The sequence below is a fragment of the Pipistrellus hanaki genome, assembly GCF_964339955.1.
Source record: "Pipistrellus hanaki genome assembly, chromosome: X".
NCBI lineage: Eukaryota > Metazoa > Chordata > Mammalia > Chiroptera > Vespertilionidae > Pipistrellus > Pipistrellus hanaki.
The window spans coordinates 2,011,289-2,033,247 of record NC_140524.1 but is presented as its reverse complement, the minus strand read 5'-3'; the positions used below and the strand labels follow the sequence as shown (position 1 = coordinate 2,033,247).

The 21,959-nt window shown below is 46.4% G+C and overlaps 1 protein-coding gene across 2 annotated transcripts; it reads right to left on the bottom strand.

Annotated features, from left to right (window-relative positions):
* Positions 1–6,348: 6,348 nt before the first annotated feature.
* DDX3X (DEAD-box helicase 3 X-linked) lies at positions 6,349–21,459 on the bottom strand. 2 transcript variants are annotated; one of them, XM_084870116.1, is made up of 17 exons: positions 21,273–21,459; positions 18,342–18,399; positions 16,603–16,650; positions 14,729–14,861; positions 13,584–13,742; positions 13,401–13,500; positions 12,904–13,039; positions 12,318–12,403; positions 12,030–12,128; positions 11,764–11,924; positions 11,233–11,377; positions 11,009–11,153; positions 10,640–10,821; positions 10,443–10,560; positions 9,999–10,152; positions 9,161–9,297; positions 6,349–8,895 (listed from the first exon to the last, which is right to left on the bottom strand). In XM_084870116.1, the coding sequence occupies exons 1-17, from the start codon at positions 21,315–21,317 to the stop codon at positions 8,816–8,818; spliced, it is 1,986 nt and encodes a 661-aa protein (XP_084726242.1). In that variant the 5' UTR covers positions 21,318–21,459; the 3' UTR covers positions 6,349–8,815. The 2 variants fall into 2 exon arrangements, with proteins under 2 accessions (XP_084726242.1, XP_084726241.1); XM_084870115.1 differs by having other exon boundaries at positions 9,161–9,300; positions 21,273–21,431.
* Between the last annotated feature and the right edge of the window lie 500 nt (positions 21,460–21,959).

Genomic DNA, 21,959 nt, shown 5'->3' with positions numbered 1-21,959 from the left:
TACATGGGTGGGATCTGGCCAGCCTGGCCAGGGGGAGGGGACATGGACGGTTGGCCGGCCTGCCTGCTGGTCAAACTCCTGGTCAAGGAACAATTTGCATATTAGCCTTTTATTCCATAGGATAGACAGGGAGTGGCCAGATTATTATGCGTTCAGAGATCATCATAATCTGGCCACTCAGTACATATTTAAAGCTCAGAATAGACTGACTTAAAAAAGGAATACTGTTAATTCTGTAGATCTCTTCAAAATCCACCCTGTGGCTCAGTGGTTGAGCGTCAACCTATGAACCAGGATGTCAGGGTTCGAATCCCAATCAGGGCACAGGCCCGGGTTGCGGGCTCGATCCCAGTGGGGGCGTGCAGGAGGCAGCTGATCCATGCTTCTCTCTCATCGATGTTTCTATCTTGCCCTCCCTTTACTTCCTCGCAGAAATTAATTAAAATATATATTTTTTAAAAACACACAAAACCAAGGGGAAAGCAAGTGACACCTGGCAGCCCGGGCCCCTGGGGAGGGAGCCGGCTCTGCCTGTGCGTCGGCAATTAGAGGCCTTCTCAGGAAGTCACCCCAGTGCGAGCCAAGGACACAGCTCCTTGGCGGAAATTGGCATGAAAATTGTTATTAACATTCTGGGACATTGTGGTAATTGAGTTCAGTGCATGCTGAGAATTAATATTCGAGTCAGGCCCCAAGTACTCTCAAATGATGAGTTTCAGGAAGATGACGCTGGAAAGGTGCAAGGTGCCCTGAGTGTGGGTAGCCGAGTGCGCGTTTCCGCTCAGGCGGTTACTGCTGATGTGGCCCGTTGGGAAACCTCATCTCTGCTCCTCACAGGAGCCTGTCCAGAGGAGTGGCCACCAGCTGAACTCCTTTTATTTTGTTTGTTAATCCTCGCCAGAGGATATTGCCCACTGATCTTTAGGGAGAGTGGAAGGGAGAGGGAGAGGCAGAGAGAAACATGGATCTGAGAGAAACACATCAATTGGTTGCCTCCTGCACGCACCCCAACTAGGGCCCGGGCCAGGGAGGAGCGGAAACCAGGGTATGTGCCCTTGGCTGGAACTGAACCCAGGACCCTTGGGTCTGCAGGCTGACGCTCTATCCACTGAGCTATACTGGCCAGGGCTGAACTCCTGGCAGGCGGGGCGGTGCACAGGCAGTGTCTGCGGAGTGTGCAGGGCATCACAGGGCGGCGGACATGGCCCTGACGGCAGGCTAGGTCTAGGGGACCTACACGTGCGCTGGGCTAATAGATCAATAAGACAGAAGAGAACCCAAACATGCCCAGACAAGGACAGCCGACTGATTGGTTTTTAATTTACTGATTGATTGACTTTAGAGAGAAGGAAAAGCAGAGAGAGAGAAACATTGATTTTGTTGTTCCACTGATTTATGCATTTGCTGGTTGATTCTTGTCTGTGCCCTGACCGGGGACTGGTTTGTCTTGTGTGTGCCCGGGACCGCACTGGTAACCTTGGCAGATCGGAATGGCACTGTAACCAACTGAGCTACCCCCAAGCGTGAGCTCATTTTGGATACCGTTGCCAAAACAAGTCAATGGAGGAAGGATAGTTTTTTCAACAAACGGACAGATTAAAAAGTGAACTTCCACCTAAACCTCACGCCTTAAAAATGGACTCAAGCCGAAGCTGGTTTGGCTCAGTGGTAGAGCATCGGTCTGTGGACTGAAAGGTCCCAGGTTCGATTCCGGTCAAGGGCATGTACATTGGTTGCGGGCACATCCTCGGTAGGGGGTGTGCAAGAGGCAGCCGGTCGATGTTTCTCTCTCTTCGACGTTTCTAGCTCTCTATCTCTCTCCCTTCCTCTCTGTAAAAAAATCAATAAAATATATATTTAAAAAAAAAAAAATGGACTCAAATGGCCTGTAGGTTTAAATGCAAAATTAGCCGAGACCGGTTTGGCTCAATGGATAGAACATCGGCTTGGGGACTGAAGGGTCCCGGGTTCGATTCTGGTCAAGGGCATGTACCTTGGTTGCAGGCATATCCCCAGTAGGGGGTGTGAAAGAGGCAGCTGATTGATGACTCTCTCTCATCGATGTTTCTATCTCTCTCCCTTCTTCTCTGTACAAAATCAATAAAATATATTTTAAAAAATAAATAAAAAATAAATGCAAAATTATTAGAAAAATAGGAAAAAACATCTTTGGGATGTAGGGCTGGGCGAAGGGTCCTTATGCATGACAGCACAAGCACATTCCACAAAAGGAAATGTTGATCAATTGGACTGCATCAAATTTTAAAACGTTTTTCAATAAATTGTTTGCTCTGAAAAGACTAAGAAGGTGAAAAGACAAGCTATAGACTGAGACAAATTCTTTGCAAACCATTTATCTGGAAAGACTTGTACCTAGAATATATAAAGAACTCATCAGTGAAAAAGGGATTTACTATCGGGGAAAGGGAGGGAGGAAGAGACTGAACATAAACTGTGCACCTATGGATGAGGACAATGGGGGATGGGGAGGGGGCGGAGGGTGGGGTGGGAACCTGGTGGAGGGGGGAAGAAATGAGGAACCTTTGTAATAATATGAACAATAAAGATTGATTAAAAAAAAAAAAAAAAAAAAAAACTCATCAGTAGCCGGGACCGGTTTGGCTCAATGGATAGAGCATCGGCTTGGGGACTGAAGGGTCCCGGGTTCGATTCCGGTCAAGGGCATGTACCTTGGTTGCGGGCATATCCCCAGTAGGGGGTGTGCAAGAGACAGCTGATCGATGACTCTCTCTCATCGATGTTTCTAACTCTCTATTTCTCTCCCTTCCTCTCTGTATAAAGAACTCAGCAGTAAAAGGCAATTAATTTTAAAATGGGCCATACAGGAACATATTCTGCCAAAGAATATAAGGATAGTAAATGAGCACAAGAAAAGATGATTGACATCACCAGTCATTAGGGAAATGCAAATTAAAACCACAATGAGCTATCACTTCCCACCAATCAGGCCAAAATAAATTCCGACAACACAGCCCAGCTGGTGTGGCTCAGTGGTTGAGCATCAAGCTGTAAACCAGGAGGTCACGGTTCTATTCCCCATCAGAGCACATGCCCAGGTTGTGGGCTCAATCCCCAGTGGGGGGCGTGCAGGAGGCAGTCAATGAATAATTCTCTCATCACTGTTGTTTCTATCTCTCTCTCCCCCTTCCTCTCCGAAATCAATAAAAAATATTTTTAATATATTTTATTGATTTTTTACAGAGAGGGATAGTTAGAAATATCAATGAGAGAAAGACTGCCTCCTGCACACCCCCCACTGGGGATGTGCCCACAACCAAGGTACATGCCCTTGCCCGGAATCGAACCTGGGACCTTTCAGTCCTCAGGCCAACGCTCTATCCACTGAGCCACACCAGTTAGGGCTAAAAATATATTTTCAAAAAAATTCTAGTCTCTCTGGAAAAGGATTTGGCAGATTCTGTCTTCAGACACATCAGACAAATGGTACCTCTGCACAGGAGCCAGTCTGCTGAATGACGCGGCCATCACAGTACTGGACATTTTATGCCAGAAAGATGGAAACTTGTCTACACAAAAGCTGCTCGCAAATGCTCACAGCAGCTTTAATGTGTAATGGTCACAAACTGCAAACAGCCCTGGCCGGTGTGGCTCAGTGGAGAGTGTCAGCCTGTGGACTGGAGTCCTGGGTTTGATTCTGGTCAAGGGCATGTACCTTGGTTGCAGGCTCCTCCCCGGCCCAGACCCTGGTTGGAGTGCGTGCAGGAGGCAACCAATTGATGTGCCTCTCTCACATTGATGTTTCTGTCTCTCCCTCTCCCTTCCACTCTCTAAAAATCAATGGGAAGCCCTGGCCAGTTTGGCGCAGTGGATAGAGCGTCAGCCTGCAGACTCAGGGGTCCTGGGTTCGATTCTGGCCAAGGGCATGTGCCTTGGTTGCAGGCACATCCCCAGTGGGGGGTGTGCAGAAAACAGCTGATTAATGTTTCTCTCTCATCGATGTTTCTAACTTTCTCCCTCTCCCTTCCTCTCTGTAAAAAATCAATAAAGCATATTTAAAAAAAAATAAAAATCAATGGGAAAATGTCCTCAGGTGAGGATTAACAGCAACAACTGGAAACAAGCCAATGTCCTTCGCTGGCTGAATGGACAACGGCCCATCCATACTCAGCAACAAGGCGGAACTGCAGCCACTTGGATGGCTCTCAAGGTCATTGGCTGAATGACAAAGAGCCGGTCTCACACGGTACGTACCACACAGCTCCATTTTGCGAGCAATGCGGAAATGAGAGTTCAGCGATGGAAACCGAGAGTGGTTGCCAGGGGTGACGGGTGAGGAGGCAGGAAGGGGCAGGTGTGACCACAGAGGCGGCCTCGGAAGATCTTGCTGCTGCTGCTGCTGGAACGGTTTGGTGGAGGTGGGTACACAGATCAGCTCGCGATAAACCGCGCAGAACTACACGCGCGCACACACACACACACACACACACACAGTACATGTAAAACTGGAGAAACCTGAATCAGGTCCGTGGTTGCACCAAGGTCCACTTCCTGCTTTGATGCTGCATTAGCTGTGCCCGTGTTCCCCTGGCGGGAACTGGCGAAGGGTCCACAGGACCCTCTGCACTATTCTCACAGCTAAAAAAGAGAAAACATCTTTATTAGAAAACATATTTCCATTGTAATCTGTTCAGTACAAACAGGAAGCAGAAAGTCTTTATAAAACTTTAACCAGAAGCCGGAACTGTCACTATCTTAGCAGAGCTCCTCCTGCTTTTTTTAAATTGTTTTCTGGGTTTGCTTGGCCTTTTTTTTTTTTTTTAATGTTTTTTATTTCAGAGAGTAAACATCAATGATGAGAATCCTGGGCCAGCTGCCTCCTGCACGCCCCCCACTGGGGATGGAGCCCGAAACCCAGGCCTGTGCCCTTGACTAGAATCGAACCCTGACCTCCTGGTCCATAGGTCGACGCTCAACCCGAGTCACTCTGGCCAGGCACATTCCTCCCACTCTTCCATGTACTTTCCAAGCAGTTGAGGCCATTCTGTCCTCCAATTGTAGCCTGCTCTTCCCTCGGCCTACTAGAGGCATTATTTTCTCTACAATGCTAGTGTATTCCGAGCACAGCACATGAACTCATTTGGAACGATAATTCAGCTCGTTCTAATTAGAAGAAAGAGGGTACACAAAAACTAAGGCAGCGTGCAGGCTGTGTCCAATAAGACGAGAAAGCTAACTTCAGTCCTGTATCTGCAGTGAACGCAATCTCTGCATTCGGGTGTGGAGGGACAGACCAGTCCTCAGATGTCACTGAGCCGCAAAGGGGTGGCCCGCGACCAAACAACCAGGTCACTTAAGAGGGAAAAAATATTAAGCACAGACATTGGGCAATCTCAAACATGCTCGAGACATTTTTGAAAAAAACTTATCTGGTGAGATTGGGAAAACCCAGTAGCTAGTACTTAGGTTATTTACCACTTAGACTACAGGATAGCTGAGGCAGTCCCCAGAACAGATAAAAGGGACCTTGAACCGTCCTTAGAATTCAATTTCACTCCATTTGAATCGCCTTCAACCACTGCCAATCTTTTCAATCTGGCCATTTTCTTCCCACTTATTTTGAACAAACTCAACTACCTCCAGTATCAATGGCATCTTCCATAAAAGGCAACTATAAAGAAATGTTCTTAATCACACTGCAAACCTAGACCTCAAAGGGAAAAGGTCAGTGTGTACTCATTAGGTTGAACCATATTGTCAACTTCTGATGCCCAAAGACTTGTCTCACATGGTTCTGTTCAGTTATGGTTCTACCATCATTGGTTAATTGGGAGCAAGTTGCCTACCTCAATGTGTGGTAACGGAGGTGCCCATGCCATGTCACCCTCACCCCAAAACATTTCAATGTTTTTGATTCGCAAGAGGGACAGGGAGAGACATTGGTTGCCTCTGGGATACACACAGATGGGAACCAAACCTGCAACGGAGCAGGTGCCCTGACAGGGAATCAAACCAGCGGCCCAAATCCATTCTTGGATCCCCGCCCTTAACCACACTTGATTACTAATATCTGGTTAATTCATTCTCCCACTTCAACCACCCTTCCAATAACAGGTTCAAACCCATATTGAAGCTGCTTAAAATGTAACCCGATCTAGAATACATGCTGTACACCTTTTAGATCCCCATCGATTACAGAAACCTTTTCCACTGTATTACCAACACTTAACCAGGATTATTCCTGTCTCCAAGAGGAATCTCAAAACCAGTGGGACAGCAACCAAAAAAAAAAAAAAACACCTTCCAGTTCAGGCAAGAGCACAACTTTATTGACACTAATAATAAACCACAATTGACAACAACAGAAGAGACTGTGCAGTTCAACTTTTTATTTAATAAAATCAGAATATGCACAGCACATGCAGTGCTAGCATCTAAACTAATACAATAAGCAATTACTAAAGCTACAGTGACTTGAGGTTCAATGCTTACATTCAGCAAGTTTAAATCACTCTTACATTTTTGAAACCTTAGAACTGAAAATATTGCTGACTGGTAGAACTTGCTATTGCTGAATGCACAAGTCACTGGTTATGCCAATACAACAAAGATAACCACATGTTTATAGAGGATTGCAATTTGCCAGACATTCACTGGGAAAAAAAATACACACAACTAAACAAAACTCACGCAACAAACATCTGAGAATCTGGACACTTCGTATCAGTGTTCTGAAGTGTTTCATTAATATCTTAAGACAAGTGTATCAAAACCTTGGCATGTTTTAATTTCAAGTCGCCAATTTTGTTTTTCTAACATCAGAAAGTTATGGCTACACTGCCAATGCCGGGTCTGCTTAATTTGACTTAAGAGTTTAATATGACTTAACATTAAAAGCTCACACTACCCCGAAATATATAATTTCACGCATACGGTGACATTCAACATTCAAGTGCCAGTGTTTTTGTACTGTCTTTTGGTCAAGTTTCTTTAAACTTTCAAAGAATCACTTTTAGGCTTACAAAAATAAATATTTGTCAAAATGTTCAATAAATATTACATAAAACTAGCAGCAAAAAGTATCTAGAAATCTGTGTGCAAATAGTTTTTCTTCCCAACCATCACTCCCATGGTCCCAAATAAATTTTTGAATCTAGTCCCATCCCCCTTCCTAGACAAGCTGCGTTCAACAATCTCCAAGAGACAAAATAAGATTGGAAGTATAAGGACACGCACACAAGACATATATATAAAATTCTCTGAATGTGCAATAAAAGAAGTATTTTGTAAAAAGTTATGGGCAAAATGTACAAGGGCCTAAACCTAGACTAATTGAAATAGCACCATAACAAATGACCTCAATACTGTCAAGTGCACCTACTTAATAAAAGTTTTGAACAAGGCACAATACACTTGAAAATCTATTGCACTTTAGGAAATTTTTGCCGTCTCCCTATGCCACTGTAGAAAGATTGAGCGTTTTGATCACCGCATTCTGGCCACGAAATTAGCGCAGAATTCAAAGTGGCGGAGGCATTTTAGTGGTGGACAATGCTCATCTTTGGCCAGATTTAGCATAAACAGACTATAAATACAATGGAAACCTATGCAACTAAAACTGACTAAACTGCACTGGAGAGCAGGATCGACACCTTGTGCAGTTATGTACATATTTCCAACCTGTGTGATCTCAGATTTCACTTCCTCGTCTGGAGCCATTTTTACAAAGTCTATAGTAAGCCAGTTTAACATCTTAACGCAGCTTGAACAGAGTAATGTGAATCGGCATTTAAAAGAAAGCCTGCTGCATTAATTCTTCCTGTTCATATCCTCTTGACCAAAAAACATCAACACTAGCATGCGTTATTAGACCAAAAATCATCCGGGCCCTACTGCGGGCTGGTCATTGCTGTGGTCAGCCATTCTACCATTTCCATTTATGGCAGGCATCTAAATGTCTTAAGTAGATGAATTCTCCTAAAAACCTAGTTTCCTGTTATCAGACCTTTAAACTTTCCCTGGAATAGTATGCCCACATTTGGCCAGCTCATCCCTCATGATCTGCCTGAACACTGAAAGAGGAATTGCTGTGTTTACTTGCATTAGCTTTGAAACAGTGCTTCGAATGTATGCATGTGTTCATACATCATCTCCTCGTGACTGGAATGGCTTGTTTAAAGACTGTCAGGTTCTAATACCTATCCAGGATAGAGTGAGCAAATCAGAACTTTGACTTAATACAGTTCGCCACATTAGAAACGAATTCCGTTAATATGCTTCAAGATGTTTGTTGTTTGTTTTCCCCCAATCTGCAAGTATCAAAGAGCCCTAATGCAGGTTACCGCATAAGTTTTTTTCCTTATAATATTTATGGATGAATCGATGATTCCTGTTAAGTTGTATCACACCTGTGTGCCAAGGTTTGATTTTAGCCCAAGTTCAGTAAATTTATTTTGTCAAAACAATTGTATCTTGAGCATTACTGAGCCAACAGGACATCAAAATAAAAAAGTTGTCTAAAGTTAAAGGCACAGTACATTAACAAACAAATGATCCTCAGTCACAAATTATAAATGCAGTTTGGGATGGGGCTTGGTGGGAGGGGAGTTAATCCAAACTACAGCAATGAAGTCTTCCAACCACCTTCTGAACAGGGCTGCTGATTGTTCCATCTCTTCGTATGACCTTGAGCTCCCTCAAAAAAAAAAATTTCAGTAGAGAATCACAGCTGGTAATGTACTGCAAGTTCTTGAAGCTACACAATTTATAGTCTGGCTAGGTTACATGTGGTTTCCATATTAGCTTGTTTGGCAGGGTGACCTACTGCAAAGCAGGCTCAGTTACCCCACCAGTCAACCCCTTGGGAGTTGTAATTCCCTCCGTATCCATCGCTGTTGTAAAAGCCTCCGTAGCCACCTGATGAGAGATGTGAAAAGAGAGATGAGTCAGGTCACCCGCTATCAAATATCATCTTTCCCACCCAGCCAGTGTGGCTCAGTGGTTGAACATCAACCTATAAACCAGGTCAGGGCACATGCCCGGGTTGCGGGCTCGGTCTCCAGTGTGGGGCATGCAGGAGGCAGCCGATCAAATGGCTCATCATTGGTGTTTCTGTCTCTCACTTTCTCTCTCTCTCTCTGAAATGAGTAAAAATATATTTTTAGAAAAAAGTAATATTTACCTCCACCAAACCCTCTGCTGCCGCCATGGCCGCCTCCCCCGCTGCGGCTGCTGCTCGCGCGGCTGCTGCTGAAGCTGGAACTGCTGGCGCCGCTGCTCTGGCGATAGTCTCGGGCACCGAATCCTCCACTGAACCGACTACTGCAAGGACAAAAACGTGGATCGGTTCACATGACAAGATCCCACTAAACAGTCCAAAATTCCTGACGCTCCCCAGTGACCACACACTGGTGCTGACATGTTTCAGTATCTACTGTGGCCATGGTCGTCTTGGTAACCAAACCTTTTTCCATCTTTAGAAATCTACCCAGGAACACCATGCCCAACTGATCAAGCTACCTTGTGTGATTCTACCTTCATATTGTGTCTTTGTCTTTACGCATTGATTTGTATTAACTTCTCATGTTAGGGAATTGATTTGCATTGAACAAACAAGATAAAATTAAGCTTGTTAAACTAATACAGTAGGTCCTCGGGTTATATCTGCTCCTACGACACATACCGGATGTGCTCTGGAAGTCGGAACCCACCTACATAAGCACCTACGTCACTCACATGGAGCAAATACACAGCAGTGATGAAGTGAAACAGTAAAAAAAATATAGAAAATAACCATTCCTGACCTTTACTTGTCGTAAATAAATAATGAAACACAAAGCACCTATGTACATAGGTCAAAATGGCGGAACATTTTTTTTTTTAATAAATGGGAGATGGCGACATAATCATGAAATGACAATGACTTACGTTGAGTTCGACGTAACCAGAGGACTGCCTGCATCTGAAGTTGGCCTCGGACAGAGCCCATCTCCCTCCCGTGCCACCTGAGCCTCACTCACCTCTTAGACCGCCCGCGGCTGCTGCCCTTGTAGTGGTGTTCGTAAGCCATGCTTTCCAACCAAGACGGCACTTCCTGTTTAGCTTCAACGAGCAGATCCAACAAATCCTTTGTGATGTTTATGTTCCTCTCATTAAAGAATGAGGTGGCAAGACCTAAAACAGTTCCCAAAAGTACATAAATCAAGGTCTCCCATAAAGCAGTATTCTCTTTCCTTAGAATAGTTAAGCACAATACTAAAAAATAAAAATAAGAAATTACAATTTGCTATTTTACCAAGGCAAAGGTATTTAAACAAAACCTGACTGTTCTATCACTTCTACTGCTGAAATGTATGTTACCTGCATTCTTTGGAAATAGGAAGTTCTTAAAGTTAAGATCCCGAAAAGTTCTTTGCTACACGAATCACAGTAAAAAGTAACCAGAGCATCAAGCAAGCGCTTACCGAGGTTTCCCACACGCCCTGTGCGGCCAATGCGATGCACGTATTCTTCAATGTCACTTGGCAAGTCAAAATTGATGACGTGTTTCACATTTGAAATGTCCAGGCCTCTTGCTGCCACCTGGAAAGGAAGGCTGCTGTTATATGTGGCCCACTAAAGAAAACCAAAGGCTGAAATGCAAACAGAGTATGACACCCACTGCTGTGGCCACTAGGATCGGGCTTTTTCCTGAGCGGAACTGGTGCAGCGCCTCCTCTCTGTCTCTCTGCGATCGGTCTCCATGGATGCTGGTGCATGCGTATCCTTCGTGGTACAAGAAATCCTCCAGGGAATCTGCACCCTTCTTGGTCTCGACAAACACTAAGGTGAGGGAGTCCTTGCCTACATTTGAGAAAGCACAAGTTTCCCGTCACTCGCGGTGGCTGTGTCTTTTGGCACTTAGTAAACGCACACGAAGATTTCAGTAAGACATGCTAACAGAATGCCCGGGGTGAGGAAAAGCAGTCACAGTGACCCCAATGGATTCGCACTGCTTGGGCGCCAGAGTGAAGCCAACTTCCTAGCTTACCCGTTGCATTTAGAAGGTCAAGCAGAAACGACCGTTTGTCTGGCTCTTCCACCCAAACTACTTTCTGTGTGATGTTCTCAGAGGTAGAGCCGACTCTTCCCACGGCCAAGAAGATATATTCATCCAAGAAGTCACGAGCAAGCATCTGAAGGAGAAAAACTTTCAGTACCTCCCGAGACAGATTCCTGACAGCATCCCGCCTGCCGCATCCACCACTGCAGTACCTGGATCTCCTTCGGGAAGGTGGCGCTGAACATCATGGTGTGGCGCACCCCCTTGGGCGGCATCGTGTCTTGTTCAACTATTCTACGGATCTGAGGCTCGAACCCCATGTCCAACATCCGATCGGCTTCATCCAACACCAGGTATCTGTGAGGAGAAAAACCCAGTTTAGAATCTGAGGAGAGTTTTAGTCTAGCTGTATGGGTAAGTACCATTGTATTCAGGGAGCTAAACTTCCTCACTCACACAGTTTGATCCATGCGACAGGGCAGGGTCTGCCACTGAATAGATCACCCAAGCTCCATGAGTTCTTACTATTTGTCCCAGAGGCCATTCTCAGCCTCTACAGAAATGTCAGGTTTTTCAACATTAAAACTTACAATAACCAAATTTTAGCCAAACTTAGAAGACAACATAAACCACTTCTCAAATTTTTAAAGTTTAACTAACACTATTACGGTGAGTTCCAGAAAACTAACGGCCAGAAATGTAAACATTAACATTGCGTCCCAGGGATGTGATCTGTAACGTACTTGCAGAAGTCTAGTCCAATCTTGCCTCTCTCCATCATATCCACCAGCCGTCCTGGGGTGGCTACTAACAAGTGGCATCCACGTTCCAAGTCTCGAATCTGCTGACCAATATCAGCACCACCGTACACAACACAAGGACGAACTCTAGATCTGTATGAAAACTATAAGCAAAGAAATTTTATCCACCTCAAGGCCGAGATTTTTACAAAGTCATAAAACATTTCAGAGTCAACGAGGAAGCCGAAATGGCTAAAATGCACACTTACCTTTCTGGCTTCCTCATAAATCTGCACTGCCAATTCTCTGGTTGGTGCTAATACCAAGGAGATTGGGTATTGCTTACGGCGCCCGTACCTTCCATTTTCCTAAGAAATTCATTTACAAATTAAAACTCAACAACATACTTTTTTAAAGACTCGTTACAAAATTCCCTCCTGTAATTTATGGATACACTTGAAGACAGTCTTACATCAATCAGGTAGACTGGAGTGGGTTTTAGTGTCCCTTACAGCCAACCAAATACCATCATCCCCATTTTGTAAGGAAATCTTTACCTTCATGGCCCTCAAGGCCTCGCCTGGACCGTCCGTATAAATCTGACTCAGGATGGGCAAAAGAAACGCTGCGGTTTTCCCAGACCCTGTTGGAGAGAACGCATGTTCACTCAACCATAGGAAAAGCGGGTTCCTTTTGAGTCAACATTGGTAGGTGGCTGTTTTGTAACTGTCCTAGTAACAGCCAAGTTAAAAATACCAAGGGACTTCTCTGATCCACTGTAACAGGAGGCCACAAACTACGGCCTAGACAATCTTTACAGATGCAGCCACCACACTCAATAATTCACATGTGGCTGCGCTCACGTTACAACAGCAGAGCTGAGTGGATGCAGAGAGACAATGTGGCCATAAAGGAAGTTTATTTTGTTCCTTTCTAGGAAAGCATACCAAACACTGATCAGTAACAATGTCCTCTCCTCTGCAATGTTGTTTATAAAGAAAACAGAACTTTTGCCTTGAAGTCAGTACCCATTTCCATTTCTAACACTTCCTTGTTGGTATATACCCAGGAGGCACCCCTCCCCCAGCCCCATTCCTGTGGGTCACAGGCTATTCTCTCCTTTCACTTTAAAGCGGAGCTTACCTGTCTGGGCACAAGCCATCAGGTCTCTCTTCTCTTTGATAATAGGAATAGCATGCTTTTGCACTGGAGTCGGGCGAGTGTAACGAGTAAGCTCAATGTTACCCATAATAATCTCTCCCATCTCAACATCACTGAACTGCAGAGAAATTCAACAGGGTTAAACTGCTAGAAATAGCCTCTTTTGTTTTCATACTAACATAACAAGGAAAAAAACCTAATAGCTGATTTGCACTTGAGTTTACAGCTGCTTTAAGTAAAAATTATGTTACACTGGGGGGCGGGTATCTACATGGAAAGTTTGGGTGCTTCCTGTGTTTAACCCATTTCCTATTTCGTATCAATGGTAACACTGACTGAGCTCAATCCTTTCCACCAATGAGGCTAGCTTTTGAAGAACTGTTAAAATGAGACAAGCATGGTCTCTATGCCTACATCACTTTGGCACGCTGTGAAAAAAAACTCATTTCCCTGTCTTAAGAGTAAGCATAAATACTTACGCTTTCAATATGCGGAGGACAGTTGTTGCCTGTTGCCTCCACTGGAATATCATCATATTTCTCAAAGTTAATCCCAGTGTTGCCTCCAGAAAAGAGTTCCCTGAAATCAAGAAAGGTAAGTTTTTATCACACTAGCTAATGTGGCTACGCTGCACCGCCGTCAGCGTCACTGCAGACACTTACTGTTCCAAGCGTTCACTCGGCGGGAGCGGTTTGGACCAATCATCCTCGTCCGATTTGTCACACCAGCGACTGTTCCCACCGCGCTCAAACTTGCCAAAGCCGCTTCTGTCACCACGGCCACCAAGGCTATCATAGTCACCCCGGCCACGGTCATCAAACCTGGACAGCACAAGCACTGAATCAGAATCCTATCGTTTAACCAGTTTTCATTCTCCTACCACTATTCTAGAACGGGACCTGGAGACGTTGGAATTATTCATTATGGCTCACTTCAAGGATGTCAGCAGTCCAATTCTGGCTTGCTCTTACTCGACAAATAAGGCCCTCTAATTACCAGATTGATATGTATAACTGCCGGTATATAGCTTTATTTTCTAAAATCAGTATCCTTTATTTCTATAAATTATATAGCCTACCCAGGCCTCATACATGCTAAAATTAAGAATCAAATCTTGTATATCTGTAATCAGTACCTTTATATCCACATATATTTAGTGGTAGGGAAAAGAAGAAAATAGCACACCAAGTAAAAAAAAGAAAAAAGAAAGAAAATACCACACCAAGTATCAATTGTCCCGGGTATATGAGAATGTCATTTAAAGGACAATTCACCTGTGTGACAGATTTTGGATAAAAAGTAGAAAATAATCCTTACCTGAATTAGGATGTTTTTAGAGTTTTAGGCCTGTTTGCGAAAAATCAGGACACACAGGACTAACCACAGCTCTTAGGCACATGAGGTCAGTTCACCACACTTGTGTAATCAAAAATACAAGGTGTTTAAAAATTGCCATATAGAATATCCACAAAAATCTCAACCAAATTAGGCCATTCACTAGATAAATTTACTCTTTTAAATAGACTATACAGAAGTAGAGAAATATAAAAATAGCTGAGTTCATTATGCCAAAGGGGTCACTCTTATTCTTACCTAATTTCTACGTAAAAAGTTCAATTTAGTTCAGACCTCTCCCAGTTAAGAAGATATGGTTGTAACAGACATTATACTTAACATCCAAATAGGTGGTCTATTAAGGAGAAAAGATGCTCAATGACCGGAGTACAGGGATGAGGACTTACCAAATTAAAGACCAATTCCTAAACGGCTACATCGCACAAACACGTCAAGTAAAAACACCACGTACCTTCCTCGTGGCCCACTTCCACGATCACTGAAGAAACTAGACTTTCCTCTGGAATCGCCACGAGCTCCAAAATTGCTGTATGCATCCTTGTCTTTACTAGAGCTCCAACCGGAAGGGTCTTTATCGTAGAATCCTTCAATTCAAAAAAACACACACAAAAAACAGATCATTTGAATGTAGGATTAGAAAGTGGTAAATACCGTGACGTGATGTGTTTCTGAACTGGAAGCCCGATCACTTTACTCCCTGCAGCCTGGAGGGACAATGGGAATGATCCTATTGTGGCGATAGAAACCAAGATGCAGAGCTGGCTTACACGGTCCACAGGATGTCTTCTTAATCCTCTCCACTAGGAAATGCTGTACACTGAGCCAGCACTCTGCCCGTCTCAAACTGCTTTCTGCCGGCTTCCCCTTGGAGGGCTCCCTGCCTCCCTCCAGCCGAAGTTCCCGCGGCCTTCTCTGCTCCTGTAACTTTCCGAGTAAGCTTCCTCTTAAAATTGGGGGGAGGGGAGGAGATCCCGTTCATGTTATAGGAACCAGTTACCACTGGTTTCAATGTTTCCTAGGGGTAATATTCATTTGCAACATTTGTGTCACATTCTTTTAATACAGTACTTAACTGTTTCAACAGTAAAAAGCTTAAGAACAGTCCTCAGTTCCCGTGAAATGCATCCCGTCAGACAAGAACCAAGAATCCCTAGAACGGAAACCCCCCTCCTTCCTCATATGGACAGGCCTAGGGTACAGCCACAGCATTCAGTGAGCGGGGAGGGGTGACAGAGGTATAAGCAGGCAGAGGATTTAAAGACAAGTAGAAAGTTTAACTGGTTTCAGTGACACTATTATCCAGAGTTTACAAGTTAATTAAGTGACTTTCACTCAGCCTTCTGCCTCTCCCAGTAGCCAGCCGGGTGACCAACAGTTTTGGCTATCAGTGAAGAACTGAGTTAGAGTTCTAAGATCTCCCCGGCTCTCAAACCTTCTACACTGCCTCTCCCTTTGTTGTGTCACTGCAGCCAAGGGGGAAGCGAGCACTAAGTGTCCATGGGGCAAGCCCAGCGGGAGGGACATTCTAAGGATGACGAACGACAACACCCACAATGATAAAGACAGACTGTAGTAACTGAGAACGGGGACACAACCAAGAAATGTGACAGAAACAATAGACGGTATCCTCATGTACTGCCAGGGACAGTGACGCTAACAGACTACATGTGGGTGTGGAGTGACAGCCACGCACATGCTCCTGTGAACTCTCTCTCCACCCTTTCATACATCCAGCATATTCCCTCTGGCCTTAAATCATTTTCCTGACCTATCCTTTTCTTCCAACCACATAAGGAAACATACAGCACCCAAACAGTTGTGCGATTATGAGACATGTCACTACATCACACTAAACGGGAACAGACCCAATGCTGGGATACCTTTAGGATAAAATCTTTCAAATGAAGCATTCAGGCAAGTAAATGAAATCGGGGAACCACTCCCAACTTACTAGGAGCATGCCCAATGCTATGTACCCTATTAGCTAGTCCACAGTAACCCAGCTCTGTTTTGGCATCTCTGCAAGACAAACAGCTGGGCTGCTGTCACCATGCAGTTTTGGTTTACAGAGTAGGCTGCCCACTCACCTTTTTCTAATTAAAATCATGCTGCGCACAGCCAGACTAGAGGCACAGGTCAGTGAGTTGCGCCGTTTTCACGGTGTGACATTAGATGAGGTTTTCCAAAGTGCTGAAGCCCTAATATTGGACCGGCTGCCGGAAGAGCAGCATTTACAGACTTCCCAGGCGCCTCATTTCCCTGGGCTCAAACTTGTACACGCAGCACGAGGTACTGGTAGGTCCCCAAACTGCTCGAAGGACTTACCTTTAGTAGCTTCTCTGTTCCTCAGGTGAGGAGGAATGTAGCGCCCTTCTGAAAAAAAACACAAATAATGTAAATCTCTAGCCTTCTGGTCTAACTTGGTAAGGGGGGGTTGGGGATCCCCTTTTAAGTGGGTTATTGCTTTATGAGGATAACTTTAAAAATGTGTGTGTGTGTGTGTGTGTGTGTATGTGTGTGTGTGGAAAAACTGAAATGGGGAAGATTTTAAAGAATTGGGGTTTCAATTTGGGGCTTGCTGAGTTTATGGGGAGTTAACTGTTGCTCTGCATGCAGGCAAGAATATGGCCTAGAAAAAAGCCGAAACCGGTTTGGCTCAATGGATAGAGCGTCGGCTTGGGGACTGAAAGGTCCCGGGTTCGATTGCGGTCAAGGGCATGTACCTTGGTTGTGGGCATATCCCCAGTAGGGGGTGTGCAAGAGGCAGCTGATCGATGACTCGCTCTCATTGATGTTTCTAACTCTCTATCTCTCTCCCTTCCTTTCTGTACAAAATCAATAAAATATATTTTAAAAAAAGAAAAAAATATATGGCCTAGAAAATGGATAAGAAGGCAAAAACAAAAAGAAAAATCAACTCACGTATTTCTAATAAATCTGCAACTTAACTTCCCTTTTCCCCTTCTGGGTCAAATTAAATACCACAGATCTCTATTAGGAGGACCAACGCTTAACATTTTTAGCATGAATGGCAAATATAGTGAGATTTAAAACAAATGCTAAATGGCCCTTGGCTGGGTAGCTCAGTTGGTTAGAGCATCGTCCTGATACACCAAGGTTGTGGGTTCAATCCCTGGTCAGGGTGCATACAAGACACAAACTGAATGCATAAGTGGGACAACAAATCTATGTTTGTTTCTCTCCCTCAAATAAATAAGATGCTAAGTAACTATGTGCCAGGAGTGTAACACAGTGCTTGAAGAAATACCCATCTTTTATTTAATAGGAAGGGAGAGACCTGAGCTAGAGCAAGTCTACTGCCAAATAATAACCCAGTAAGATACCCTACTTTTAATTTTAATCTAACAAATCCCCCCACCCAAAAAAGAAACTTTTATATCTTATTTTATTGTTGACAGTATTAGATTATCTCCTAATCTCCCTTTTTGCCCCCTTCCACCCCACCCCTGCCCCACCCCAGGCTTCCCCAGGGGCTATGCATATGCTCTTTGGTTAATCTGTTCCTGTCCCCTCCCCCCAACTCCCCCACTGAGATCAGTTGGGTTCCATGCATCCATATCTCTGGATCTACTTTGTCAGTTTATTTTGTTTACATCCCACCTATATATCTACTTTTCAAAAGAATGACACAGTGACCCAGCACTTAAAATCCTAAGCACCACAGATTCAATATAGCTTTGCTCTGCTGCTTTCACTTTCTTCATGGAAAAGGGGTAGCTAGCTGTAACAATTGAATGTTTCCCAACCCCACCACCTCTAAGCTGGGCTCAGGATTCATACCAAAGTCTTCTAGAGGTAATTTGTGTGTTGTATTTCTTTAAATGATTGTTTTCAACTCAAGAAAACCAGTATTTTTTTTTTTACTACCAAAAGGTTACAATGCTTTATATTGATCACTAATTCATAATTCTTACATAACAATGCCTACGTAATTCTTTACACCGTAAAAACCAGAGGGGAAATTGTTAAATTTTAAATAAACCCAAAAAATGAACAGCATTAAAACTCTAATATTCAGTAAATCCATAAAACATTTTACTTACTGCTGGCTGTACTCCCTCCACTCTGATTATCTGAAGAGTTCAGGTCTAGGCCAGCAAACTGGAAGAGAGTTAGACAGTTAGCAGCCAGAATGGTGAGGTATTACTAACACTAGTCTGCTCCGAATCATGGGGCTGGTTTGAAACTACTAACGCAAAGGTGACTGAGGATGTGCTCCGAAGACACTGAAAAATTCTAAATAAACACCACAGTATCCCTGTCCAAACTGCAGACGGCAGCACGCCCAGATGCGGCTGTAGAGAAACCGGGTCCCTGTGCGTCATTCATTCAGGATTTCTCCCCCATAACATTCACCCTAGAAAAAGCTCCAGAACGGAAAATCATTTTAAAATGTCAAATACACAAAGGATGAATTTTAGCTCCAATTATATTTGACAAATGTTTCCAACGCCAACTTTCTACTTGGGATTATTTTAAATATGTAAAAGCACACCTGAAAACGTCAGAACAAAATTTTAATTCCTTTATGCCCCCAATACTGCACAAGCATTTTTAACTGGCGCAGCACTCTTAGAAAACATTAATACACCCACCACTCAGCACGAGGCTAAAAACAGCCCTGGGAAGTGGTGCCTCCGGATTCTCCCATTGTCACCAGAGATAAGCACAACTGGCATTCAATGCCTCAAAGACTAGGGCTGCTTTTCTCTAACCCCCATTTTTATCTATCCCCTTATACTAGTTCGAAACCTCATTCTACAAAAAGACCTGCTTTGCAAAAAATCAAAACACACACACAAAAACCTGCTATCTTCATCACATTCTGTTATGACTAACCAGGAGCAACTTACACGCAAAAAAGGGGGGGGGGGGATCTATATATGCCTCAAGTATTTTATAAGTCACAAAGACCAGACTTCTGTTGCCAACTGTCTGCAAAGGTGATGTGCTATAGCCATACCATAACTTCTGTGAAAAGGTCAAAGCGATTCTGTCTCATTGCAACCATCAATGGAGTCGCTGAAGATTGGACACAGATGCTGTGTCTTAAAGAAAATGAGCTGAGCGAGACTAAAGGGCCTTATTTCTATTAGCAAAAAACGCTGTCAAGGCTTTCTCTCTGGAGTAGTTATCGCAACAGACTGGCACATGAAAGCACAAAAGAAAAACTTTGTTTGCACTTGTTACCGGTTATTAATTTTACCCTTGGCAACTTTCAACGCTAGTTAAGTGTTTAAAGATCGCCAAGATTACACTGTCGCAATTTTCTCAGCGGTGAATTTGCTTGCTGCTGAATTCTAAGGCTTGCGTCTTCTTTCGAATTACATCAATTGCAAATTTCAAGTTTATTCCTGCCTAGAATCTGAAAAAGCGGCACCCCTGCCCCGGCGGCGGGTAGCTCAGTGGGTTCGGGTGTCCCCCTGTACACCAAAAGGTTGCAGGCTGAACCCCCCATCAGGGCAAATGGAGGGGCAATGGATGGGTCTCTCTGCCAAGGATGCTTCTGCTTTCCTCCCTTCCTGGCTAAAACCAAACATCCCCTCGGGTGAGGAATGTTCAAAAGGCACCACTTACATGGCAAATGCTAAAGCCGCCTGAACACCAGCCCTTTTATCTCCTCCTTCCGACGTGAGACGTGTGAGCAATTCGGAGGACTTAATGTAACTGATTAACGTAAAGAATGTTTCCAAAGAAGAAATTAACCCTGAGAACACACACGATCTGTAATTAAGCTGTCACTAGGTTTCGTTTCAGGGTCATGCCCGGGTTCGGGAAGGCGGGCCGGAGTCCCCCGGGGCCAGGAACACCGCGGAGCTTATCGGCGCGGCCACTGTCGCAGAGGAATGCAGACTTCCTGCCACCGGCCCCGCGGCCGCCCCGCCCGCCGGCGGAGGCTGCGGACACACACCTCATCTGACCTATTTCACCACCTCCTCCACGGCAGCAACAAGTCAACACAACTTCTGCCTTTCCCCGGAGCCACATCGAGTGTTCCCCCGACCCTGGATCTCAGCCACGGGGCCGGGAGGCTGGGCTGTCTTTCTGCTCCGGCCGATCCCAGGATCAAACGCCAGGAGCAGACACTCACGCAACCCGAGGTCCCTTCCAAGAAAAACAAACTCGGGGGAAATGCATACACAACAGCAGCAGCGCTGGCCACCGGCTACAGCGCCGCAGTGCCTGCGGGGGGCAGCGCCGGGGACAGGGCCCCCGGGGCTCAGCCTGGGTCCCCCGAGCCCGGCGCCGCGGCGCGCGCAGCGGCCCTCGCGCCCTGCCCCCTCCCCCGCCCCGAACCTTCTGCGTCACAAAACTTTCCACTCCGGAAACCGGCTCCCGGGCCGCCGCGCCGGCCGCCTGCGGAAGGAAGGCCGCCGCGATGGCCCGGCCGCCCCTGCCATCTCCCTTTCCGGGCGCTCGCCGGCCGGGCCCCGGGCATCCCCCCCTCCCTCCCCCGCCAGCCGGCCGCAGCGCCGCCCCGCCGCCCGGCGCCACACAAAGGAGGCCGCCGCCATTACCGGCGCGGCCGCCCCCCGCGCCGCCCCCTCCCGCATTCCAGGGCCGCGGTCCCCGGCGGGGGCGCGCGCGCGCTCCCGGCCGCCGCCTGCCGGGAAGCCGGGCCGCGGGGCCGCGGGGCCACAAAGAGCCCAGGGCGCACCCCGCCGCCGCTCGCGCCGGTCGGTCGGGCCGGGCCCGCGCGTGCGCCTCCCCGCGAGCGCGCGCACCCGGCCCTCCGCCGCCCGCGCCGGCACACAAAAGCCGCCATTGTGCTCGTCCCGGGGACAATACCGCGGGTCGAGCCGGGGACCCGGCCCGGGCGCCGGTCACAAACCGCGTTCCGGTCACCTCCCCGCTCCCGCGCGGCCCCGCGCCAGCCCGGGGCGGCCGGGAAATGGGAGCGAAGGGCGGCCGCGGGCGCTGCGCCATAAGCCAAGTTGGCGGAGGGGAGGGATCCGGGGCGCAGGGCAGCTCACCTGCTGGTCCAGCCCGAGCGCATTTTCCACCGCCACATGACTCATCCCTGAAGAGTACCGGGAACTCGGAGTCTTCCGCTGCTGAGCGAGTGCGTTAGGTTCACCGCGAAGGTCCTCTCACGGGAGAACTGCGGCTCTGGAGCGCTCGGCGCTGCCAGGGATCTAATATACCCACTCGTTGGCTGTGACGTCAGCACGTACTGTGCGTGCCCTCCCTTTCACACCCCCGCTCCCGCTGCCCCACCACTTCTGCCTAGCGACTGAGCGCCCGGACAGCCCCAATCTCGCGGGATTTCTTGTTTTCCCGTCCCTGGCTGGTCGTCCTACCTGGGAACTCAAAACGCAAACGCTGTCCTACTTCGCTAGAGCTTCCCTTCCCTGTTCCCCGCGGAAGGCTCGTTCTCGAGATATCGCGAGAACTCGTCTTCCCGCTTTTCTCCCGCTAGGGGCTTTAACATTTCCTTTAAGGCCTCGGTCACCTTCCATCCCTCCACTCCCGATGTTCGCTGTTCCTCCCTTCCTGGCGCTCGCCCTCGCTCTCTTTTCTTTCCCTCAGTGTCCGGACAAGCGGATGCCGGGAGATTTTTCCAAACCGATCGCCCTCGCTCGTCCGCGGCCACCCTATCCGCAGTCCGGGGTCACGTGACCGCAGGTGCCGGCCGCGGTGGCCATTTTGTGGACCCGGAA